This window comes from Aethalodelphis obliquidens, unplaced genomic scaffold (assembly GCF_003676395.1).
Source record: "Aethalodelphis obliquidens isolate GAN/ISIS:26980383/991018 unplaced genomic scaffold, ASM367639v1 scaffold9, whole genome shotgun sequence".
Lineage (NCBI taxonomy): Eukaryota > Metazoa > Chordata > Mammalia > Artiodactyla > Delphinidae > Aethalodelphis > Aethalodelphis obliquidens.
The window spans coordinates 52,120,563-52,145,862 of NW_020837953.1; the positions used below are offsets into that span (position 1 = coordinate 52,120,563).

At 56.4% G+C, this 25,300-nt stretch overlaps 1 protein-coding gene across 6 annotated transcripts; it reads left to right on the top strand.

Annotated features, from left to right (window-relative positions):
• Positions 1 to 259: 259 nt before the first annotated feature.
• NADK (NAD kinase) lies at positions 260 to 24,672 on the top strand. Of its 6 annotated transcripts, none has more exons than XM_027110469.1 (13): positions 260 to 385; positions 977 to 1,129; positions 13,908 to 14,129; positions 15,135 to 15,218; positions 18,854 to 18,983; positions 19,285 to 19,393; positions 19,486 to 19,571; positions 20,652 to 20,754; positions 21,114 to 21,268; positions 21,439 to 21,538; positions 21,609 to 21,778; positions 22,434 to 22,516; positions 22,933 to 24,672. In XM_027110469.1, exons 2-13 carry the CDS (start codon positions 1,071 to 1,073, stop codon positions 23,144 to 23,146), a joined length of 1,515 nt encoding a protein of 504 aa, XP_026966270.1. In that variant the 5' UTR covers positions 260 to 385; positions 977 to 1,070; the 3' UTR covers positions 23,147 to 24,672. The 6 variants fall into 6 exon arrangements, with proteins under 6 accessions (XP_026966270.1, XP_026966271.1, XP_026966268.1 ...); XM_027110472.1 differs by lacking the exons at positions 260 to 385; positions 977 to 1,129 and adding exons at positions 1,803 to 2,046; positions 2,236 to 2,287; XM_027110470.1 differs by lacking the exon at positions 977 to 1,129 and having other exon boundaries at positions 280 to 385.
• The last annotated feature ends 628 nt before the right edge of the window (positions 24,673 to 25,300 follow it).

Consider the following 25,300-nt stretch of genomic DNA (forward strand, 5'->3'; position numbering starts at 1 on the left):
GTTACCAGGCCGGAGCTGCCTTCTCTGCAGACTGTCCCTGCTCTAGAAGGTTCTTGGGAGGCCTGGCCAAGCATTAGTAGTATTATGTTAATGCTCATATCCAAAAACACAGCTCAAAAGGCTTTTCTCTTCTGTGGGTGTGGCTGGGGGGTCACTTTGGGGAAGCGGTTGGGTTTACAAAATAACCAGATGGGGAAGTTACGGAGCTTGAGAAATCCCCCCAAATTTCCGCCATCCTTGCCCCCCTTTCCACTCACCCTTGATAACCCCATGGCCCAGTGGTCCCAGGACAGCAGTGACAGGTGTCCTTTGCTGTGCCCAGCTGTGTTCCAGGTCTCTCAACACAGGGCGAGGAGTCCCGGCCAGAGAAGACTGTGAGCGGCAGGTATGGGGGTGGAGAAACCTAGAGACCAGGCTGCTGCAGGGGGCTCCGGTCCACACGTGGCCTGAGCCAGGCGCTCTGTGTCCCGGAGGCCCTGGGGTAGAGAAGGAACAGTAGTAGCTGACAGCCGACCGGGCTCATCCACAGTGGCCCTGCATCAGCTTATTCACAGACGCATCCCAGGAGCTAGGCACACCGCTGGGACACTTGATTCAATGCCGTGGTGGTGGGTAACGCGTCAATTCAGCACGCCTTGGGGGAACCCACCGTGCCTGGACATGGGGGCGCGGGGGCGCAGCTCCCCCTTGGCCCCCTTCCTCCCTCCTCTCTGGGTCCTCCAGTGAGGGGATGGGGGGAGGGAGGAAGAACAGTGTTGGCAAGTCACCCTCGAGGGGCCCTACTTGAGACGCCCGGCCCAGGGCCCCTCAGGTCCAGGTGGTGTGCAAGGACTCGCCGGGCTGCTTGGGGTGGGCGAGGCCCACGAGGGCCGGGGCCAGGCCGCTCCCTCCAGCTGTGCCGGCAGCCGAGGGGCGCAGTTCTGTCGCAGCTGCTCACACCGAGTTTTGGTTCCGAAAACACTTTCCTTCTAAGCAGGGCCACACCCTGGTAGTTACGGAGCCTGCGGCGGTCGGTGTCACCATTGGCGGCAGCCGCCGCCAGCCAACCTGACCCGCGGGGTAGAGGAGCGATGGCGGATGGGGGCGGGGCGGGGCCCGGGTCCAGCGAACGTGCTTGGGACACAGCGTGGTGAGTGGGGACCAGGGGTCCTCCTGGGGCCGGCGCTCCTCCCCACCCAGCGGCCCCCAGCACGGCCCCCGTCCTTGCCCCCCCCCCGCCCCACCCTCCAGGCCTCCACTCCGCCCCCAGTCCCGCCCCTAGTCCCTGCCCGGTGTCCTTGCGGGCCGCCCCACACGCGCGGGGCGGGGCGGGCGCGGAGCGCTTGCGTATGGCTCCGGAGGCGCATGCGCGCGGCAGGCGGGGGCGCGCGTGCGCACTGGCGGCGTGGCGGCATTGATGCTAGGCGGGCCGGCGCCGCGGGCCGGGTGGCCGTGGGGCAGGGGGTGGCCATGGGGCAGGGGGCGGCCGCGGCGCCGGGGACCGGCTAGCGACTGCGAGCGGCGGCGGGGCGGCGGGACCCGCGGGCTCGGCCCGGCGAGCGAACGGTGAGTGAGCGGCCCCTCGGCCCGGCCCGCCGCCCGCGGTCGTGGGGTCGTGGAGTCGTGGGGTCGTGGGGGCGGGGCGGGGGTCGCGGGGACGGGGGCTGCCCTGCCGACCGCGGGGTGTGGAGCCGGGAGGCGCTGGCCGGCCGCCCCCTGCCCCGGGCGCCCGCGCAGGCGTCCGGGCGGCCGGACCTCGCCCCCCGCGTCCGCGCTGTGGGGCGGCTTGGCGGGTCCGGCCCTCACGCGGAGCGGTCAGTTAGGGGTCCGCGTCGCGTTATTTATCCTCGGAAGGCGCGTTTGCGCTCCGAGCCCAGCGCCCACCCGACCACCCCGGAACCCCTGGTCACTGCCTCCCCGTCTGGCGCGCTCTGGTCCTCGTGGGGGCCGCCTCGCCACAGGGTGCCGGGCCTGAGTCGGGTGGTCGTCACTTCCTGCTGGACGACGCGCTCGGCTCCGGCCGTGACCTTTGCTCTGCCGCGGGGACCCGCGGACCCGGACAGGCAGGTGCGGTAGCGCGGACGCCGGCCCCGGGTTTCAGGTGCTCCCGGGCCTGCCGTGCAGGTGGGCGTGGGGTGGGCTCGGCGGCGGCGCCCCGGGAGATCGCTGGGCGCTGGAGAGGAGGCCCCGGTAACCCGCAGGACGAAGGGGCGGGCGGTTCTTTACCGGGGGTGCTGCCCTTGTTACCGAACCCAGGTCTGGCTGCTCGCCGCTCGAAAGCCAATTCTCGAGAGATAGATGTTGGTAGGTAAGGAAAGGTTGCTTTATTTCGGAGGCCAGCAAAAGGGGGGGCGGGGAGGGCGGATACCTGTCCAAGGGCCCTGCCCCGCCCAAAAAGGGGGCAAGAGCTTTTATAGACAGAGGGAGGGGGCTACGTGCAGAAACAATGCAGTCAGCTCTGACGGTCATCATGAAGCTGGTCATCGGTGGTCTGACCAGCGTCATCTCGATGTTTTAGGTAGAGTTACTCTTCAGTTCCAGGGTCGGTTTGTTTCCATTTCCTCGAGGCCAGCGCCTGGTCCTCATGTAGTTCACTTCTTCCACCTGGTGGGGTTTCAGTGTCTACAAGACGGCTCCCAGGGGAGGGCTCCGAATATTACCTATGGCCCTTAAGGGGGAACAGAGGTCCTTGACTTTGCCTAATGACTGCACTATTATTATTTGGTCTCCTTTGACTGTTTTCCTCTGTTTCTGTGTTCTCTCGCTTCTCTGATTAAAGCTATTCTTTGGCTCAAGGTTTTCCACAGACAGAAGGCGGGCCGAGGACACGGAGGGGCCGGGCGGGGGGTTGGGAAAGGACCATAGCGTCCTGCTCCGTTTCAATCCCCCTTTCCTTTGGTACTCCTCAGTCTTGGGGAGGGCCGGGTACGGAACAGGAAGGGGAATAAGGTTTTGGGTAGAGAGGTTATCAACTTGGCAGGGGAGCTCGGGTTTAGTTCCATTTCTGTTTCAGTTTTCCCCAAGTGTTTGAGGGAATGGGGCAATACCCCTCTTGGCTACTTCTTGCTGAAGTGGGGCATAGTCCTGCCTAATTTGGGGAATGGACACAGAATTGGAAATAACTTCAAGCTCTGTGCTTACCATCAATATTCTGTATTATGAGAACATTACCTCTCTCCTTGATGACTTTGTCATAGTACCTGGACAAGCATTTGAAAATTGGTAGACATTTTACAATGAAGATAATAATCAAAATGCATCTTCATATTAGTCTCTGAATGTATTGTTTCTTAATAGTTAAAGCAGATGTGCAGTGTATGTTTAATAGGCCATAAACAGGCTGTTTTGGTTAGCCTAAAGTTCAGATGAAATCCTGTGTAAGCCAGAATGACTTCCCCATACATACCTCAGTACGTGAAAATTTCCTCCATCATTTTCCCCTTTTAATTGTAACTCTTTCCATAGAAAGCATTGATAGTCAATATATTTTTCCAACGTAGCCAGAGTGGCTCAGATGCCTGCTCTGGGTCCATTCATGTCCCTCGGTGCTAGGCCTCTTTTTGTTTATATATTTGCCTAGTTGTCCACGTTGGGGGAAAACGAATCAGATATCATGAACAGGCACAGAGGTATGTTAATCGGGAAACACTTTATGGCCATACATCTTATCATTTGTATCCAGTTCTCACACAGACATTGTACATGTGCTTTCAGCAGTAAACTTAGAGCCAGCATACACATCATGAGTGGTTATACTCTGTGACAACTTCACTGGACAATTTTTTCCATCCTGAACATCGGGGTCAAAAGTATGGTTAGAAACAAAACAGCTTTCCATCAGAATTTTTTAATTTCTTACTCAGCTCAACAGTAAGGTCTGAAAGTTATCAAATGTTTTCCATATAATTTAACATACCAAATAATCCTAATTAGTTTAGAAAAAATATTTTTCTCTTAACAGAGAGAGAAAACAAAATTTAGTCTTGTATCAGTTTACTGTTAATAACAAAATTCCTTTACGTAATTAAATTTAGTCTAATCTTAATCCTAACAACATACAAAATTCTTTTCTCAAAGTTACTTTTTCACAAACATTTTATCACTTTTTGGATCCATACAAATTTGTCCTTTTTTTCCCATCCAACCAACGGTAAGACAAAATTATTGTCATCATTTTTCCTCAACGAAAATATCTCCGTTCTTTATACTTTTCTTCTCCGACAGCACATATCCTGCTTGCTTTGCACGCTGAAATGCTTCCCTTATCATGTTCACACGTTACAACGTTTAACCCTTGAAAACCTTAACAAAACCAAGAAACAAGTAATTGAACTATTTGTTATATCAGTATTTTCTGATGGGCAAACTTAAGAACATATTCCATAACCTCTAAAAACATACACTTTTTCATAGCACAATTTCTCTTTAATGTGTTACAAGATGTGTGTTTAAGAAACCCAGACATAGTGCTTCCCTGGTGGCGCAGTGGTTGAGAATCTGCCTGCCAATGCAGGGGACACGGGTTCGAGCCCTGGTCGGGAAGATCCCACATGCCACGGAGCAACTAGGCCCGTGAGCCACAACTACCGAGCCTGCGCGTCTGGAGCCTGTGCTCCGCAACGAGAGAGGCCGCAATAGTGAGAGGTCTGCGCACTGCGATGAAGAGTGGCCCCTGCTTACCGCAACTAGAGAAAGCCCTCGCACAGAAACGAAGACCCAACACAGCCAAAAATAAACAAATAAATAAAAAAGAAACCCAGACATCTTTCGTTTTACTTTTAGTCTTGGCAAGAAGACAGGAAGTAGGTAAATTGAGATTTGTTTGATTTGTAAGTGCTTACTTTTTCTTTTAAAGCCAATTAAATAGAGCTCTTTGCAAATTAACCAAAGCCAAAGACATATTGAGACATACATACATCCAGACAGAGGTCTCAATTGTTTCATCTTTTTACATTTCATGAATTAGGCATTGCAACTAAACTTATCAGCTTATGAATAACAGTCCGAATGGTCAGATTTACACTCAATTTTAAAAGGCTTTTTTTCCCCCTCCTTTTTTTTGTCTTGAGGTTTTACTAATTAACCCAAGGCTGAAGTCTCAGGCAAAGTGGGCTGTGTTTGTATTTCAAGAACACGATAAGAGTTAACTTGCAGTATTTTCCTAGGCATATTTTTGTTCTCTCAGGGTCAGAATTCTGAAAACAGTATTTTATCAAGCTAGCTTTCTCTAACTGCGTATGCAAAAGAATCAGTTTGGGAATTTCAAAAGTTTCATCTTAACCAATTTTCTCCGGAGTCTAAAGAATACTGTTGCCATACGTTGGTTAGAAAAAAATCATCTTTCTTTTTCTTTGTCATACTTTCATAGCTAAAAAATTGTTTTTAATGAATTGCGCCTGAATTTCCCATTTGACATAAGACAACGAAGATACCAACCACGTAGATGGGATACATGTTCACACACCAAAAGACAGATCTGTCGCAAATCTTCTTCAAAGGATGACCAGTATGGAATCCCAAACAAACACTTCCCCAACACAGACGGTCCTCAACGGTAGACAGACGTCAGAATCAACTGGCAAAATGCCCAGATAGCACTTTGTGCTCACAAATGGGAAGGGTGCCCGGGTGCACACTAGTGGAATTAACCCGGCCTTGGAGCTGGTCAGCTCGTCCCAAACGCACATTTCATTTCCACCAACCAAAAGCGAAAGTTGGCAGCCAGTGCCCAGCAGGGGAGAAACAGGGAGGATTCCCGAAACAAATGGTTTGCGGCAGCTGCTGGGAACGTCCCCTAAAATCCCCCTTGGGGCTGGCTAGCCACAAGCAGCTGGCTGGTCGCGGCTCATCCTGGCATGCCTGCCGTAGCCGGTGGCTCTACTCTGGGAGGCCCAGGGAGGCCAGACACTGCGAGGGCACAGCCCCACCGTCGGGCGCCAAAATCTCCTACCGAACCCAGGTCTGGCTGCTCGCCGCTTGAAAGCCAGTTCACTAGAGACAGGTGTTGGTAGGAAAGGAAAGGTTGCTTTATTTTGGAGGCCAGCAAAGCGGGGGGGCGGGGAGGGCAGATGCCTGTCCAAGGGCCCTCCTCCCCGCCCAAAAAGGGGGCAAGAGCTTTTATAGACAGAGGGAGGGGGCTACGTGCAGAAACAATGCAGTCAGCTCTGACGGTCATCATGAAGCTGGTCATCGGTGGTCTGACCAGCGTCATCTCGATGTTTTAGGTAGAGTTACTCTTCAGTTCCAGGGTCGGTTTGTTTCCATTTCCTCGAGGCCAGCGCCTGGTCCTCATGTAGTTCACTTCTTCCACCTGGTGGGGTTTCAGTGTCTACAAGACGGCTCCCAGGGGAGGGCTCCGAATATTACCTATGGCCCTTAAGGGGGAACAGAGGTCCTTGACTTTGCCTAATGACTGCACTATTATTATTTGGTCTCCTTTGACTGTTTTCCTCTGTTTCTGTGTTCTCTCGCTTCTCTGATTAAAGCTATTCTTTGGCTCAAGGTTTTCCACAGACAAAAGGCGGGCCGAGGACTCGGTGCGGGGAGGACCATAGGGCCCTAGGGGCTCCGCTTCACCCTCAGGTCGGGCTTCTCTTCGGCCGTGGCCCCGGCACAGGGCGGTCTGGGGTTGGTGCTGCCTGCCCGCCTCCTGACCCGTGACTGCACAGCGCCGAGTTCGTTGCGTAGGAACGGGCAGATGCGTGTGCAGACAGTTGGTGAAGAGGTGCTGGGGGGCTGTGTGTAGCAGAGCCAGGTGCCCAGAGCGGCACAGGCCTGTGTTCCTCGTCGGCCCCGCGAAGGGGGCCGCCGCCCTGGGGCCCCCTCGGGTCCCTGTGCGGCCGGGCTCTGCCAGTGTGTGCGCCCAGTTCTGTCATGTCCTTGCCGGCACGGGCTTCACTTACTGGCGGGAGGAGGGCAGTGTGCCTCTCCGTGATGAGTGCTGAGCTTTGCTTTGTCATTACTTCAACAGGCATGTGTTGAGGGCTCGCAGCGGACATCACATTATTGTGTTTATATTCGTGTGCACGACTTTTACTGGCTGGCACCCCCACCTCTTTGGGAACTACTTTTTTTTTTTTTTTTTTTTTTTTGGCGGTACGCGGGCCTCTCACTGTTGTGACCTCTCCCCCTTGCGGAGGACGCGCAGGCTCAGCGGCCATGGCTCACGGGCCCAGCCGCTCCGCGGCATGTGGGATCTTCCCGCACTGGGGCACGAACCCATGTCCCCTGCATTGGCAGGCGGACTCTCAACCACTGCGCCACCAGGGAAGCCCTTTGGGAACTACTTTATGTCTGCATACTTTGTTATTGTGCTCCAACACATTATTCCTATTAAAACTTCCCAATGCAGAAGTTTTTTAAAAATTAGATTTGTGCTGTCGGGAACTTCAGTGAGCTTGGATGGAGTTAAAATTTCATCCTTTTAAAACGTTAAAATAGGGCTTCCCTGGTGGCGAAGTGGTTGGGAGTCTGCCTGCCAATGCAGGGGACACGGGTTCGAGCCCTGGTCTGGGAGGATCCCACATGCCGCGGAGCGACTGGGCCCGTGAGCCACAGCTGCTGAACCTGTGCGTCTGGAGCCTGTGCTCCGCGGCAGGAGAGGCCGCGACAGTGAGAGGCCCGCGCACCGCGATGAAGAGTGGCCCCCACTCTCCGCAACTAGAGAAAGCCCTCGCACAGAAATTAAGACCCAACACAGCCAGCATAAATAAATAAATAAGTAAATAAATAAATTTTAAAAAAAAGAAAACGTTAAAATAGCAAATAAACTTGGATTAAGTGTGAGTCATGATTTGCCATTGTCACAGAATACACTGTGGAGATAAATCTCAAAAGCTGGTTTTCATATTTAATATGATTACTTTATTATTTTTTTTAAATTTTATTTATTTTTGGCTGTGTTGGGTCTTCGTTGCTGTGTGCAGGCTCTCTAGTTGCGGCAAGCGGGGGCTACTGTTTGTTGCGGTGCGCGGGCTTCTTATTGCGGTGGCTTCTCTTGTTGCGGAGCACGGACTTCAGTAGTTGTGGCTCGCAAGCTCTAGAGCGCAGGCTCAGTAGTTGTGGCGCAAGGGCTTAGTTGCTCCGCGGCATGTGGCATCTTCCTGGACCAGGGCTCGAACCCGTGTCCCCTGCACTGGTGGGTGGATTCTTAACCACTGTGCCACCAGGGAAGTCCCAATATGATTATTTTATAAGTTAGTTTATTACTTAGTCATCAAACTACTCTTTGTAAATAAATATTAACAGCTTCTAAATAATTTGTAATAGTTTTTGAATACATTTGCCTTTTGTGGTTTTGATTGGCTTATCCCTTTTTATTAACTGTTTGCTCTGAAATAACTATAGACTCACAGAAAGTTGTAAAAAACAGTGCAGAGAAACTTCTGCACCCTTTCCCCTGCTTCCCAGTGTTATCCCCTCATCGATAGCACGATAATGTAAACACTGTTAACTGCATTACACACCTTACTCAGCCTTCACCAGTGTGTGTGTTTGCATAACCACCACCGCCAGTGCAGGCTCAGAGCTGACCGTCATGCCAGGGAGCCCCACCAGGCCTCCTTGCACTCCCTGGCAACCAGTGACCTGTCCACGGCGCCATCATTTTGTCATTTCAAGGAAGTTGTGGAAGGGTCTTCCCTGGCAGTCCAGTTGTTAGGACTCCACGCTTCCACTGCAGGGGGACTAAGCTCCCGGTCTGGGAACTAAGACCCCGCATGCTGCGTGATGTGGCCAAAAACAAAAAAAAGAAAGAAAGTTGTGTAAATAGGAACGTTTATCATGTGGCCATATGGGATTGTCCTTCTTCGCCCCACAGAGGGCCCTGGGGTCACCCAGCCTGTTGCAGTGTCAGTGTCTGCTCCCTCTGGTCGCTGGGTCTGCTCACCAGCTGGCGGACACTTGGGCTGTCTGCAATGTTTGGCTGTCGCCAAAAAAGCTGCTGTGAACGTTCATGTGCAGGTTGTATGTGAACATCAGGTATTTCTCTGGGATAAATGCCCAGGTGCAGTTGCTGGGCTGCATATTTCGTTTTTATAAGAAACTGGCAGGCTTTTCCAGAGCGTCTGAGCCTTTCGTGTTCCCACGGCGATGTGTGAGTGGGTGTCTCTCTGCAGCCTCTCCAGCTTTGAGTTATTTAGCCTTTCTGACCAGTGTGCGGTGACATCTCATTGTGGTTTTGATTCCTAACGCTCGTGATGTGGAGTGTCTTTTCGCGTGCTCATTTACCCCGGGCGCACCCCCTGTGGTCCGTTCCTCTCTTTTGCCCATTTTCTAATCGGATTATCTGGTTTTTTACCAGACATTTTGAGATTTCTTTATATTTTATAGATACGAATCCTCTGTTGGATATCTAGTTTGAAAATATTTCCTCCCCATCTGTAGCTTGTTTGTTTTTTATACCCTTTTAACAGGGCCTTCCACAGAGCAAGTTTCTAATTTTAATGAAGCCCAGTTTATCAATTTTTTTTATTTTTTATGAACTGTACTTTTTATATCATGTACAAAAAAAATTCTCTTTCGCCCTAGGTCCCCAAGACTTCCTCCTGTGTTTTACTTCTTTATTTTTGGCCACACCGCACAGCTTGCGGGACCTTAGTTCCCCCCAACCAGGGAGCGAACCGCTGCCCTTGGCAGTGAAAGTGCGGACTCGTAACCACTGGACCACCAGGGAATTCCTTCTCCTGTGTTTTATTATAAAAGTTTTATAGTTTATGTTTGATATTTAACGTAATCCATTTTGATCCATTTTGAGTTAATTTTTGTTTCAGATGTGAAGGTTAGGCTGAGGTTTTTCTTGCCTGTGGATGTAGAATGACTCCAGCACCACCTGCTGAAAAGATTCTCTTTCCTTCACTGAATTGCTTGTGTGCGTTTGTCAGAAATCAGTTGAGTGTATTTGTTCTGTTGGCCTGTGTCTGCCTGCGCCAGCGACACAGTCTTGATTGGCACAGCTGTAGAGTCTTAAGTCAGAGAGTGGACTCGTCTTCCTTTACCCTTCTTTTTACTTTTTTATTTTATTAGTTTTGGCTGTGTTGGGTCTTCGTTGCTGCACGTGAGCTTTTCTCTAGTGTGGCGAGCGGGGGCTACTCTTCCTTGCGGTACGCGGGCTTCTCATTGCAGTGGCTTCTCTTGTTGCAGAGCACGGGCTCTAGGTGCGCAGGCTTCAGTAGTTGTGGCATGCGGGCTCTAGAGCGCAGGCTCAGTAGTTGTGGCACACAGGCTTAGTTGCTCTGCAGCATGTGGGATCATCCTGGACCAGGGCTCAAACCCGTGTCCCCTGCATTGGCAGGCAGATTCTTAACCACCAGGGAAGTCCCTATCCTTCTTTTTAAAACATGTCTTAGCTATTCTAGCACCTTTGCCTTTCCATATATGTTTTAGAATAAGCTTGTCCATATCTACAAAAAAATCTTGCTGAGATTTTTATAGAAATTGCATTAAACCTATAGATGAGTTTTGGGAGAACTGACATATTTACTATGTTGAGTCTTCTAATCCATAATCAAGGGTGTCTCTCAGTTTATTTAGTGTTCTTTGGTCTCTTTCATCAGGGTTTTTAAAATATGTTCAGCATACAAGTCCTCTACATGTTTTGTTAGATTGCATCTAAGTACTTTTTAGGTGACTGTGGATGATACTGTCTTTAATTTCAGTCTCTACCTTTTTTGCCTCGTTGCCCGGGCTCAGACTTGCAGTACAGTGCTGATGAAGAGTAGTTGGTTCCCAGTCTTATTTTTTCACCATCAGGTTAATGTTAGCGGTAGGTTTTTTCTAGATGCTCTTTATCGAGTTGAGGAAGTTACCCTTTATTCATAATTGCTGAGGATTTTTACCGTAAATGGGTGTTGAATTTTGTCCAGTGCTTTTCTGTGCGTCAGTTGATGGATCAGCCTGATGAAGTGACGGATCGCATTCACTGAGCGGGCTTTGCATTCCTGGGACAAGCCCCGCTTGGCGATGGATCCGTCCTTCCTAAACATTGCTGTGTCCCCATTAAGCATGTGTCAGGTAACACAAAGCACTACCCCAAGGCTCAGAGTAATATAACTCTTAAACTACAAGTAGAAGCTTGACATGGCATCACCTGAGTATGTAGCTGTAGAATAAATTAAATTTCAGCAGTTGTCCCAGGAGTGGTTGAGGGCTTGTTGGGAGTGGTTTGGGCCCTGGGTAATGTGCAGCTCAGAAGACCCCCGCACTGCCTTGTAGGTGGAGGTTGTGGGAATGGGGGAAGTCACTAACTTTTATCATTTGTAACATTGTTATTTACAAATAGAAATTCATCTCGACCATTTAAATGAGAATTACTTTGAATGATTTCTTCCTTTGGGTATGTTGCCCATAATATCAAACAAAATATGTAAAAATCCAGTGATTATAAAATGAATTTTAAGCTTTTTGAACATTTCAGCATCATAGGATTTAATTACCTTCTTATCCGTATCTTCTCAGGGTTATAGTGATCTTACTAGGTAGTTATTTCTGTACCTTCCTGGGATGATAGAGTTTTCCACAGCCTCCTAGGATTACAGCATCACCTGCCCAGCACAGGCTGCAGGCCCAGTTGGTTTTAGGGCAGGCCTTCCTTGCAAGCAGGTTTCAGCCTCTTGCAGCTGGTGCTGTGCCAGGATAGTGGTCTTCAAGTTTTGTTTGGCCAGAGGTTTGGCATTATTGCCTATAATGATTGTCTGTTGATCTTTCGTGTTACTGGAAACTGGGGTATGCCCTGATAGAAGCTTATTTTAATTTAGGAGGGGCTAAGTCAGAGGCATGGTTTCCAGAAGACGAGGAGTGGGGTCTGCAGGGTCCTCTCCCCTCCCGGGACCCTGGGCCAGCTCGTGCCCTGGGCCTCCCTTTTGGGTCCCGTCATCTGTGTCCACTGTGGTCAGGCATGAGGAGCTTAGGAGTGCTGGCCCAGATGCCAGCTGTGTCACCTTGGACTTCGGTCCCCTGGACCCTCCCTGCACGGCTCCTCGCGAGGGTAAGTCAGGCAGTTTGAGTCGAGTGCCGCGACAGGGCCTGGCCGGGTCGGTGCGGGTTCTGCCGCTCCCTGGTCGTCCTGGTCTGGGGTAAGTGTCCACATTCCTGCAGCTGTAACCCTGGCCTCCCTGGCCTGCTCTTCCTTCTTGCACAGATAGAGGGACGCACAGCCTTGTCTTCTTACTTATTTATTTATTTAGGCTGCGTTGGGTCTTCGTTGCTGCACGCGGGCTTTCTCTAGTTGCAGTGAGCGGGGACTACTCTTTGTTGGGGTGCGTGGATTTCTCCTTGAGGTGGCTTCTCTTGTTGCGGAGCGCAGGCTCAGTAGCTGGGGTGCACACACAGGCCCAGCCGCTCCGCGGCATGTGGGATCTTCCCGGACCAGGGCACGAACCCGTGTCCCCTGCACTGGCAGGCGGACTCCCAACCACTGCGCCACCAGGGAAGCCCTCTCAGGAGCTTTTTAAAACTACTGATGCCTTTGGTCAAAGTCAGGTGTGGCAGGTGGAGGTGGGAGATGCAGGGACCCCGTCACCTTTGACCTTATCGTAGAGGCCCCAGGCTTTTCTGGAGTCCTTAAACTTTCTTTCTGCCCTTCGTGCCGTCACCCCACGTTGTCCCTTCTGGTGCTGGCATCTGCATCGTGGTCCCTGCCGCGATGGCCCTGTTTCCCTTGCTTGTTCAAGAGGTGACGTGAGCCGTTGGCAGGCTACCCTGCTGGGTCTTTCTGAGCGAGGTGTCCCGCTCTCCCTCTGCTTCCCGAGGACAGGCAGGTCCTGAGGCCCCAGCAGCGCGTGGCACAGCCGAAGCTCTTCCCTTAGTCAGCAGTTCTCTTAGAAAATGACCTTTGGTCCAAGTTTTTCAGTGAGTGTAGTTCTTTTCATCCCTTGTCTAAACTGGCTTATTTATTGTTGCTTTTCTCCAAGCTCTGCTCTTCTTTTTCTACTTTTCAACCTACTGATTTCTGCCTGTATTTTTGTCACCTCTTCTGCCTTTCTGAGGCTTGTTTTATTCCTTTTCTAGCTTCATTGACTTAGGCCTCAGCTCATGACTCCTAATTCCCAAGGATTTCAGCACAGCTCAGTGGGGGGCATGGACTTTGGGTTCATGCTTACCTTTTCGATCCACCGTCACGGTTGTTTTGATACCTCTTTTGAGCCCTCAGTTGGTTAGGAGAAAATTCAAACATTCCCCAGTAGTTGGAGGACTGTTGTTTTGTTTCTGCTTCCATCTTTTTTTTTTTTTTTTTTTTGGTACGTAGGCCTCTCACTGTTGTGGCCTCTCCCGTTGCGGAGCACAGGCTCCGGACGCGCAGGCTCAGCGGCCATGGCTCACGGGCCCAGCCGCTCCGCGGCACGTGGGATCCTCCCGGACCAGGGCACGAACCCGTGTCCCCTGCATCGGCAGGCGGACTCCCAACCACTGAGCCACCAGGGAAGCCCTCTGCTTCCATCTTTTCCTGCTTTACTATGTTGTGGTTAGAAGATGAGGGTGCCTATCTCTACTAGTATTTGGAAGTTGAACTTTTCTTTGAGGACCAAGTACGTCGGTTTTGGCCAGTGTTTCATTGGCACTGGATTAAAGCGCAGGCTGTTTACAGGACATGGAGTTCAGTGGGTGCCTGCTGGTGGTCTTATCAAGCATATTTAGCCAGATTTTCTGGGCCGAGAGGCATTTAAGACTGCACGATGGTGACTGCTCTCCCATGAAAGCGTGCACCCCTTGGCACGTGGCCACACCGCAGCTTGGTAGACCCCTAGCTCTTCTGGATTCACTAAAAACCACAGGTAGATTCCCGAGTTCCTAAATATCTTTGGGATGGAAATAGACTATTGGCCAGGTCCTTTGGTAAGTTGGACATGAGTCATTTTTCCCGACAGGGCGGGTGTAGGTGTGTGTATACGTTGTTCTGTACACAGATATTTACTGTATTTTATTAAATCAAGGCCTCCGCGGTTTTCGGGCCGAAGTCCTCCTCGTCCATCGACTACAGAAATGGAACAAGAAACAGTCAGCGGGAGTGCGGAGCTGCGTGCAGAGGCGGCCTCCTACCGCTGCTCCGCGTGCCATGGTGACGAGGACTGGGGCCTGGGCCACCCCATCCGGGGCCGCGCCAAGTCCCGCAGCCTGTCGGCCGCGCCTGCCCTGGCCAGCACCCGCGAGTTCAGGTACCAGGCCTCCTCTGGGCCTGCGTGGGCGCTCAGACACGCGAGGGCTGGGCGCACTTGCTGCCACAGCTCCCAGAGGGCACCCCCACCCACCGTGCCCACACGCTGCGCAAGGTTGAGGCGCGTGGGTGGGGCCCGTGTGCCGTCAGCGGCACTGGGCAGGCCGGGCGGGCTGCGGCAGTGCCAGCCTCAGAGCCGTGAACGCCACCCGGGGTCTTGGGAGGAGTTGCCCGAGCCAGCACTGCCGCAGATGCAGGGGGCCCGGTGGACGGCACCCTCGCCTGCTGGGCAGCGGGCGGCCAGCTCCCAGCAGAAGCTTCCGTGCAGTCGTGTTGTCCTCCCGTTTTGGTGTCCCTGGCACTGCAGGGGGTGCGTCTCCGGGCGGGCGGCCTTGGCTGCTGGCTCTGTGGGATGTCATGCCCGAAAGGGCGTTGAACCTGGTGTGGTGGCAGCGGGTCAGAGGTGGCCTCCGTGGCCACAGTGCCCTGTGAGTCACTTTTCAGTTATTGGAAATGTTGGGTCACTCAAGTACTGCCTGTTTTTATTGAGAGCACAACTCAGAATGAGTATTTTTGTTAGAATATTAATCTGGATAACTTGGGGATCGTTTCTGAAGTCTAGATTCCCAAGTATAGGCCCAAAAGCTCGTCTTCAAATAGACTTGCCCAGTCAAGAATTCAGATTCCCAGGCCCTTCTCCTGGGTTGAATCCCCTTGTTCTGGGGTGGGGCCTGGGCACCTGCACTGGTTTGGGGTCCTTGTTCTAAGGAGTATTTCTAAGTGTGCCCCCTCTAATGGCTACACGGACAGCATGTAGCCTTCCAGCCAGAGCTCTGGGGATCAGGGCAGGGTCTTCCAGGACTGTCACTTCGGTGCTGGGCAGATGACGGAGTTTACATCATTTGGATTAAAAATATTTTGGAGAGTTTAACACAGTCTGTGCCTTGTCTACACGTGTGTGTCTTTCAGCCGACTGACGGCCCCTGCCCTGTGCCTCTCCCCACAGGAGGACCCGCTCGCTACACGGGCCGTGCCCAGTGACCACTTTTGGACCAAAGGCCTGCGTGCTGCAGAACCCCCAGACCATCATGTGAGTCTTCTGGGAGGCTCCACAGGGCTGTTGTCCAGGGGCCACTGGACTGTGGGAGGTTCTGGCTCGGGGGGCAGTGAGTGTGTCGGGCGGCTTCTGAGGCCCCAGGAGGCCACGCGGCGCCGTCTCCGACTCGCTCGGGGCGAGAGTGGGCGCAGTGGGTCGGAGGGGCCTCGACTCGTGTTTAGAGTTAATTTGCTTTTTACAGGAAAAACCTTAGGAGAGAAGAATAATGTATTTCATGCTAATGCATTTGGTGGGTCAAATATGTTTCTCTTAATTATTATTGAAATGCAGAGATGTCAGTTGGCATTTTTGAAAAGCTGAGTTTACTTGTTTGAGAGATACCCTAACTTGCGGGCACAATTTTTTTTTTTCCTTTTCTTTTTTTTATGTAAGCTCTGTATTTTAGCGACAGCCTGAGGGCAGTGCAGCTTGGGGGCCCCTGGCCGTGCGGTGCTGGCTGAGAAACTATTTAGAAGCGAAGCAGTTCGGGCTGTTTCACTGGACACTTGAACCCAGCTCCCGTCTCTACCCGTCCAGCACCTCCTCCAGGTGCTGGATGGTTCCAAAGAGGGGAAAGCTTTGCTCCTTTGCTCTGTGTCGTGTGTGTCCTAGGGGAGAAAACACTCAAATGGCTTCGTGGCCACAAGAGCTTCGTGTTGAAACAGCAGAATTCCAAGTCGGCCCTGCTACTGTGCCTGGCGGTGGGCTCACCACCGAGTGGGCCGTCTGTGCCCCCTTCTTCTGGGGAGCCATGGCGGGTTCACCTTCTGGGGGGGGGTCAGACCAAGCGCCCAGGTGGGCTTCTGCGACTCACCGTCGGGGGGCCTTGCTCCCTGCAGCTGTCTCCCCGTTCTCAGCACTGGCCCAGTGGGCAGACGGTGCCGGGCCCCCGGGGGCTGCTGTGCTTTGTGGACCCTGGTGACCCAAGGGCGGCCTGGGTACTGGGGTAACTGGTGTCAGTGCCTCTACCGTCCAGGTGCTGCCCTGGCTCTCTAGTCGCTGCTGCTGGACGCGGGCAGGTCCTGCCCACCTGCGGCGCCCACCCCCCAGTGCCCCACGTTTGCACTCCGCACAGCATCCACACTGGTATCCAGTCCCCCAGGTGCCCCACGCCCTGCTGTGTGCACTGCCCCAGACTGCCCTGCCTTGACCTTTTACCGCTGCCCGGGGGCCCCTCCCTGCCCTCCCTGGTCTTGGCAGTGCCGCTCCCTCCTCGTCACTCATGGCTCAGCATAAGTGCCGCCCTGGGTGGCCTCTGGCTATCCAGGCTTAATTGGCTGTCAGCTGCTCCCAGCCCATGTCACAGGTGTGTGTGTGTTTTGGCCTCGTGAACCTCGGGTGGGGTCTCGGGATGGCATCTGAGCTGCTCCCCAAGGTCAGGTGGGATCGTGGGGAGGGGTGCTCCGAGCAGAGCGGCAGGTGCTCCAGAAGCGTCTCCGAGGCCCTGCGTCCAGCACAGTCCTGCCCTGGGGGGACAGGACTCCACTTCTCCATCTTGTTCCTGGCGCTCCCAACACCGTGGCTGGTGGGGCAGGGATTATGTGCTGACCTGACTTCCCCTGATGCTGAAAAGGAACATACTGTAGAGGAGTTGACTGCAAGACATGCACTTCCTACTTCCTTCTCTCAGACCTCACCATGAATGTGTATTTTCTGTTATGTTGAAACGTGGAATTGCCAACATCTGACGCCTTTGGCTTTTGAGACAGGGCTCAGATGGGTCCCCCGCTGAGCTGTCAGGCATCCCTGCCTCCCGTCCAGCCCCCAGAGCCTCTGTGCCAGGGAGGGGCCAGCACCGCTCTTTGCAGTGATCCAACAGGAAGTGACCAGTTGGTACCCGAGACGAGCCGATGGCGCTGTGGTGGCTCTGGCTGGGCGCGGCTGAGTCTCGGGTCTTGAAGGGCCGTGAGTCCGGCCCACCTGGTCAGTGGAGGGGGGGCTTCATCATCCACCTGGGCAGCCAGGCAGACTTCCGCTGACCCGCCTGCCCTCCCTCCAGGCCCCAGGGCCAGGTGGAGTGGCAGGAGGCCCGCGAGTGCCCGCCCCTCCACCTGCGGGCCCCTCCCACGGGCCAAGCCGGTTCCGCAGCCCAGCGCTGTCGTCTGCGGCTGGACGGGGCCCATCCTGACCGCCCAGGGCGTCAGAACTTGGCGCCCAGCCTCTGAAGAGCAGGCGTCTGAGGTCTGGCCTCTTTGCTGTTAAAGGCGATTGGACAGGAGGATGGTGTGAACAGTGAGAAGATCCAACACAGTTCGTCTGGTTTGATTTTTCATTTTAGGAAGTTCTCTTGACGTGTTTTATACAACCTTCAACAAGTTACAGCACGTTTTGCTTTCAGTTTTGAGGGTACAGAAATCAGGGTTGTGGTGCAGTTGCACATTTGGGGAGTCTGGGGGAGGTGGTTTGCATGGCACTCCTGCTGTCAGTCAAGCGTGACCGAGATGCTGGGCACCAAGCGCCGCCCTCCGCTGAGCCGCGCGTGTGACCCGGGCTGGTGGAGACCCTGGCAGAGGAGGTCATGAGTGACCCCTGCCCTCGCAGAAACGCCTGGAAAGGGTGAGTGATGGTCAGTCAGTCCCAGCCTGGGGCCAGGGACCCACTGCTCTTTTCATGGTTCACGTCACGGTTTGGAGAGTTGCTGTTGGGGTCGTCAGGTTTTCAGGGAGGCCGCAGCCACAGGGTGTGACCTGGAGCAGTTGTCTTGATTGGGGAACTTGCGTCAGAAGGGAAGTCACTGCCTGCAGCCTTCAGGACTGTTTCCCAACAGGCGGAGGGGTGTGCTGCCAGGCCGGGCGGGCGCCTGCCGGGTGCCCACAGCGGTCGGAGTCCTGGCAGGGCTCGGCCTCGGGACCTCCGCCCCTCAGGGAGGATCTGCTGCCCGCGGACCGTGCCAGCCCCCCAGCGCTAGGGGCCAAGGCCGAGCGCCGCAGAACTTGCAGAGCTGCTGTTGGCAGGCAGGCCCAGCTGACTGTTTTTGGATTTTGCTTTTATTATTTGAGCAGGTTTAGGTTTAGGTTCGCAGCAGAAGTGAGGAGAAGGTACAGAGATTTCTCATGCCCCCCCCGCCCCCCCCAGCCAGCCCTTCATCGACATCCTCGCAGAGGGTGCACCTGTTACACACGACGAACCTGTACTGACACATCGTGTCACCCACATTCCCTAGTTGACACCAGGGTCCCTCCGTGCGGTGCGTCCTGTGCTTTGGACACACGTGACAACACGTGCCCACTGCTGAAATCTCTAGAGCAGTCTCCCTGCCTCACATCCTGCCATTGACTTTAAAACGGGTGGCTTTTAGCTGTGAAAGTTACGGTCACCTGAGTTGCTCACACAGTGGTGTGGACGTGGGGCTGTGCCCCTCTTGCGAGTCAGCAGGAGGCCTGGGTCCCCCGGGACAGAGTCCCCATCTGTTGGGTCCGGGTGCGTGTGGGGTTTCCTCCGCAGCAGGTCCCCGAGTGAGCCTTGTTCCAGAGGAGCCGCGGGCAGGGCTGCAGCCGGGCAGCCAGAGGGGGGGCACCGCGCTGAGTGCCCCGAGCGCCCGCTCCGGCTCGGGGATCGGCCGCGCTGGCGCAGGAGACACACTCCGGGGACGGCCCAGGGCCAGTGCGAACGCTCGTCTCCCCTCAAAGGCACATCCAGGACCCTGCCAGCCAGCGGCTGACGTGGAACAAGTCCCCAAAGAGCGTCCTCGTCATCAAGAAGATCCGGGACGCCAGCCTGCTCCAGCCCTTCAAGGAGCTCTGCGTGTACCTGATGGAGGTGAGCAGGGGTGGCCGCGGGGCTGGGGTCAGGCCGGCTCCCGCCTGGGGCTCCAGGGCTCTGATCCTGGGGCTGCTCAAGTCAGGAGGTTCTGTAACCCAGCGTCGCCGAGCCTCCAGCAGCTCAGCAGCGTGTGAAGTGAGAAAGCGGTCGCGCTTTGTCACCGAGACAGAGCTGCTGCCGCCCACCCCCCACCCAGCATCGTACAAGGCCAAGCAAGGCAGGAAGGAGGCTCCGTGAAGACCGGCCCGCCCTGGCCTGGCTCTTACCGGCAGGGCTGACTCGCCCATGTCCCTTCCAGGAAAACAACATGATCGTGTACGTGGAGAAGAAGGTTCTGGAGGACCCCGCCATCGTGAGTGATGACCGCTTTGGGCCAGTGAAGAGGAAGTTCTGCACCTTCAGAGAAGGCGAGTTGTCCCGTGGGGCCTCGCCCATGTGGCCACGCCTGGCAGCATCGGGGGTGTTTGACGGCTCTTCTGTGTCTGCCTTGTTTTTCTAGATTACGATGACATCTCCAACCAGATTGATCTCATCATTTGCCTGGGAGGAGACGGGACCCTGCTGTACGCCTCGTCGCTCTTCCAGGTGAGGCCCCCAGATGCCGCCTGAGGATGGCGAGGGGAGGCAGCGACACAGCAAGTTTGCAAACGATACCAAGTGCTGCATCTGCTGTCCGGTGCTAGACACTGTGACAGGCCAGGCGTTTCCATGCACCTCGAGGTGCCGGTGCACCAGAAGGGGGGGCCTGAGGGTGGGGCTGGGGGCGGGGCATGGCCTGGGGGCGGGGCATCCCCCGGAGGAGCCGGCATGTGGGGCCGAGTTGGTGGATGAGCGTCCGGGGCAGGTGAGGGCAGCGGCTGCAGGCCGAGTGTCCGGGGGGTCGGGGGAGCCCTGTGGAGGCCGCAGACCGCCAGAGTCTGCCCAGGAGCCCACCCTCACGCTCCTCAAGGCAGGGCTCCTGGAGTGACCAGGCCGAGGTGTGTTAGAAGGTCAGATGTGGCCTCCAGAGAGCGGCCTGGAAGTGGGCAGAACGGCCAGCAGGGCAGGAGGGTAGGGCCCGGCGGGGCCTGGGGCCTCACATCCGACGGTGTGAACCCGCTGAGGCTGGAAGGCCGCAGCGTTCGTGGCCGGCAGAGGACGAGGGCAAGGGTCCTGGGGCTGTCCCGCCTCCTCAGAGCTGCCCATTCTTCCTCACCTCCCACTGTGGGAGCCCCTCCTCACCCGCCTGCCCCTCCCTCCTCAGCGGAAGCAGCATGCGGGGGGCTGCAGTGCCGCCCCGTTAGGGTCCCCGAGCCCCATCCTAGGCCCTCTGCCCCTGGCTGCCCCCACTCCTCTCCAGCGGCTCTGTCGAGGTCTCCCCGCCGCTCCCTCCTGTCTGCCGTGGCCGGTGGGCTGGTCCGTCCCGCCGCCTCCGTTTCTCGTCAGCTGCCCACAACGCTCTTCCCCTGGCCTCCCTGACTCCTCGCGGGCCGAGTGCCGTCACCCCAAGGAGCCCTGCCCCACTGCAGCACGGCAGCCCCACCGACCACGCCGGGCGCCGACCCTGCACTCCCGTGCCCGCCCCTCCCAGGGGTAGTCGGGATGCGGGTCGCTCCGGGCTGGGGACGGCTCGGGTGGCTTTCGAGTGCACTGGCCAGCTGAATGGCTTGCCTCATTGGCTCACAGGGCAGCGTGCCTCCGGTCATGGCGTTCCACCTGGGCTCCCTGGGCTTCCTGACCCCCTTCAACTTCGAGAACTTTCAGTCCCAAGTTACTCAGGTGATACAGGGTGAGTCAGAGTGTTCCAGAACCCACGAGCAGTTCTGAACGTGGGATCATCTTATGGGATTTGGGGGCTTTTTTAACAATGCAAAGAGCAACACTTGAGTGTTTCGGGATTCAGAGAATTCTAAATTTTGAACGAGTCAGACGTTTTTTCTTAACAGTGAGAAGTTTGAGCTGATCACGGGTTTAGGCTACCATACGTGTCGAGTAGCAGTGAATTGATTTTCACAGAAGCACAGGGTGTTGCCCTCCATTTGGGAGAAGAAAGGGGGGTCCCTGGTCGATGGGAGGGTCTCTCTTCCTGCAGTACCACCGCCCCCATCCCTGCTGACCTCCCTGGGTGTGACCCCTGCTGGCCCCCAGGGAACGCAGCTGTTGTTCTCCGGAGCCGGCTGAAGGTCAGGGTTGTGAAGGAGCTCCGAGGGAAGAAGGTGGCCGTCCCCAACGGGATCAGCGAGAACGGGGTGCTGGCCGCAGCCCTGGATGCAGAGGTCGGGAAGCAGGTCATGCAGTACCAGGTCTGTGGGTCTGTCCCCCACAGGGCTCAGGGCCTCGCCCTCGGGCAGGGGGTACAGGGTGGCAGCTTTGGTCTGGACACCCCCCAGCCCTGTCCTCGGGACCTTCCAGGGAGCCCAGGAGCAGCTCGGTGCTGCCCGGCCCCCTCAGCTTGCGGTGACCTCACCCACAGGTCTTAAACGAGGTGGTGATAGACAGAGGCCCATCCTCATACCTGTCCAACGTGGACGTCTACCTGGATGGGCACCTCATCACCACGGTGCAGGGCGACGGTAGGTGGGCGTCAGGCCCGCCTGGGGGCTGCACGTGGGGTGGGGGCGGGCGCTTGACCGTGACCCTCAGCCTGTCCCGCAGGCGTGATCGTCTCCACCCCAACGGGCAGCACAGCGTACGCAGCCGCTGCCGGGGCCTCCATGATCCACCCCAACGTGCCAGCCATCATGATCACGCCCATCTGCCCCCACTCGCTGTCCTTCCGGCCCATCGTGGTTCCTGCAGGGGTCGAGCTGAAGGTCGGAGCCCACCCCCACCCCACCCCCGCTGCCCTTGTCGGCTGGAGCCGGTGCGGGGCCTGCAGTGCTGACCTCCTGCCTTGCTGGGTGCCGGAGGGGCTGTATCCACCCTGGCCTCCATCGTGTGGCCAGTGCCCCAGGGGTCCGGTTGGCGGGGGTGGTGCTGAGAGCCGGGCCAGCCCTTCAGGTGGGCTCTCAGCCTGAGTGGGTGGGGACAGGCCTTGCTGGAGGGGAGGGGGGCCCACAGGTGAGGAACGGCCGCTGCCCGGCGTGTCCCCCACGGCGTGTCCTGGCGTCTGACTGGCCCTGCTGCCCTTCCACGTCCACTCTTCTTCCCCTGCCCCTTGCCCCCCACTGCAGGCCACCCCCAGACCAGTGAGTCCCTGATGTGAGCCCTGGTGGGTGGGGCTGCGTTTGCTGGACGCAGAGAGATGCGGGGGGTGGGGGGTGGGGGGCGATGCTAGAGCCAGGCCCCTGGGGCTGGGGTCAGCACGACGCAAGTTAATGTTTTCACAGCCTGGAACTGACCTTGGCACGTGGTGGGCATTGGGGGCGCCCGTGAGGTTCCTCCCGGCCGGTGCTGTCCCCCCGGGGTAGGGTCCACGGCGCTCTGCTGCGCTCAGGTAGCCCACACCTGTCCTGCTTGACCCGTCAGATCATGCTGTCACCGGAAGCAAGGAACACTGTGTGGGTGTCCTTCGATGGACGAAAGAGACAGGAGGTCCGCCACGGAGACAGGTGTGTGGGCCACGGGGCTGCAGCGGGTGGGGCAGGTGGGCTGAGGGCCCATCCCTGGTTCTCGAGAGATCGTGTCGTGGACCTGTGCCTGGGGTGACGGCGCCCTGCCAGCCGTTCCCACTGCTTATCCTTCCGCCACCCTGCTCCTTGGGGTCCCTCTGGACCTGGGTACGTCGAGGGGGTCCGTGGTTCTGTCCTGGGGGGCACAAGAGCACCACTGAGCCCCCAGTTCCTGGCTGTTCTCAGGACCAGACCGGAAAGTGGCACTGTAGGACCTGGGGCCAGGCTTTGCAGCAGGTGGCGTGAGCAGAGCTGAGGTGGTCCCCAGCCAGACCAGGGAGGGGTCTTGCCATGGGGGGGCGGGCCATGCGCTCAGCGGTTCTAGGAGGGGCCACGGTGCGTCTCTCCTGCTTCAGCGTCAGCATCACTACCTCTCGCTACCCGCTCCCCTCCATCTGTGTCCGCGACCCCGTGAGCGACTGGTTTGAGAGCCTGGCACAGTGTCTGCACTGGAACGTGCGGAAGAAGCAAGCCCACTTCGCGGAGGACGAGGAGGACGCGCACGAGGAGGATGGGGCGGGGAACCAGGCCTGCGGTCCTGCCGTCTGCACTCGGGACGGGCGGACCTGAGCGCGTCGTGAGCACCACGGGCCCAGCGCCAGTGGCAGGTGCCGCACCACGTGTCTGGCCAGAGGAAGGGCCTGCAATCTGCCTTTTGTCGACCAGATCAGCTGTTTTTAACGTTTTAAATCTGACTTTTCTGCATTTCTAAACAAGTGAGCAGACCAGGAGCTCTGAGGTCAGCCCAGGCGCACTCACCCTGCGTGTGGACAGAGCCCGGCCCCAGGCAGGGACGGCCGAGCCTGGTGGGCTCCTTGTAGTTCCTTGTGAGGAAACTTCCATAAATCAGTCTACTGAGATTCAGAGGGGATCAGAATGAATGGGTCTATCCTATGGTGTTGAAAATAAATGTCTCACGGCCAAAAATCGTTCAGCTCCCACGACTTCCCCTGAAGCCACTCGGGGGGACGCTTCTGCCGAGAGCAGGTTGGCTGCCAGGACAGATGGGTCCCCAGGCCCCGGTCTCCTCCCCCGCTTCAGGGTGACCGGCACTGGCGGGGCGAGGGTTCAGGCCGCACACATTCCTCGGGAAGCAGGGACGCACCTCCCCCCCCTGGAGGGTGTGCTCGATTCTGTGTCTACTTTTTAGAGATTCTTTTATTCTGAAAGTGCTTACGTACAGATTTTGTCGTGTACACTTTGAGAATTCGGCGAGAAGGGAGTTTGTGCTGTGAAGTGGGACCATCCTGTGCAGCCCGCGCGACTGTCCGGAGAGCTGGGCGACTTGCTCAGAGCGCCTGGCGCTTGGCGGGCCAGGAGGTGTTGAAGCTGCTCTTGCTTCTCCCCGGGGGCCTGGCTTCGAGGGCGTGCCCGTCGCTCCAGCCCCCGCGCCTCCATCGCTGGCTGCCTGGGGCTGGGGCCGCCTGGAGTCTGGTGGGAGCAGTGGCTCGCGGGGGGCGTGTGGCCCTGGCCCCGCTTACTGTCGCCTAATGGGCTTCCTATTTTTGAGTAACTGTTTTCTCTCTGGGTTGCGTTTTCTCCTGTTAAATTGGCCAGAACAGAAGGGATGGGGGCCCGTCATTTCTTGGACTTCCTTCTGGAGGGACAGGGGCCGGGGGGCGCTGTGCTTTGCGTGCTTGGAGGGTCACGGGCTGATGGAAGGGCATCCAGGGTCTCCAGGGCGGGCCCTGCGGCCTGAGCACCGTGGCCACTGTCCGTGTGTGTATCAAGTGCTGTTGCCTCGCGTGCCTGTGTGGGCAGCTCAGCCGGTGCTGGGCACGGAGGTCGGTTCCCACCCTCTGCCCGCGAGTTCGGGCACAGTGGGCAGCCCGCTCGGCCTCCCATGGGCTGAGGGGGCGACACTCCCAGCTTTAGGCCCAGAAAAGCGTAGCATTCAGAACGCAGGTTACTCGTTCAGACAACAGAGCCAGTGTAGACCAAGTCCTGAAGCGTGACAGGGAATGAACTAGGAAACTTTGGGTTTTTGAAATCAATTCTTAATGTTTCATATTGTTAATATCTTGAAAATTTGTTAAATGTTGAAAGTCTTATTTCTATTTTCAGATTCTTTCAATAAACAGGCTTGTTTAAAAAGTGGGGTCGAGTGACAACTTAATTTAGTTCTTTGTAACCAACACCAAGATGCTGAGGAGGGTGGACCAGGCTTGGGGAGCCCAGATGCGCTGAGCCTGCCCTTGGCCCACCCATAGGTAGTGGGTTGCGCTCCAGCAGTCCCCCCCACACCCCAGTCACATCCTGTCCCGAGTGCTCTGGGGTCAGGCTTCAGGGCCGGTCCTGCAGGGAGGAGCCCAAGGCCTGGGCCGAGGGTGCCCTGCAGAGGCCGGTGGGGCACGTGCCCCGGCCTGGAGCTCCCGCCTCCCTCCTCCCCTGCCGCCCGCTCCGGCTCTGGGTCTCCCTCCCTCCCTCCCTCCCAGGCCTGGGCAGAGGTGGGACCAGGCTCTTCCAGGAGCCAGAGCAGGTGCTGTGGACACAGCCTTGTGGGCTGGAGCCTGGCAAGAGATGGGACGAGCGTCCCTGCAAGCACTGCTGCGAGGCCACCGCGGGCAGACACGGTGGACGCCCGGGCAGCGGAGTGGCCCCCGCCCTCCTGTCGGGATCTAGGCGGATGCGTGGGCGCGGCCTCTTCCTGCCCAGGCGTCTTGGCGGCTGGAAGGTATCTGCTGTCCCTCCGCTGTGGGGCTGGGTGGGCGGTGTGTCCACTGG

Bases quoted from the DNA above. Each gene is read 5' to 3' on its own strand.
- NADK (XM_027110469.1), top strand. From the start codon at position 1,071: ATGGCGGATGGGGGCGGGGCGGGGCCCGGGTCCAGCGAACGTGCTTGG. The intron at 21,269-21,438 runs GTCTGTGGGTCT...CCTCACCCACAG, and splicing joins AGCAGGTCATGCAGTACCAG to GTCTTAAACGAGGTGGTGAT. The intron at 22,517-22,932 runs GTGTGTGGGCCA...CTCCTGCTTCAG, and splicing joins GAGGTCCGCCACGGAGACAG to CGTCAGCATCACTACCTCTC.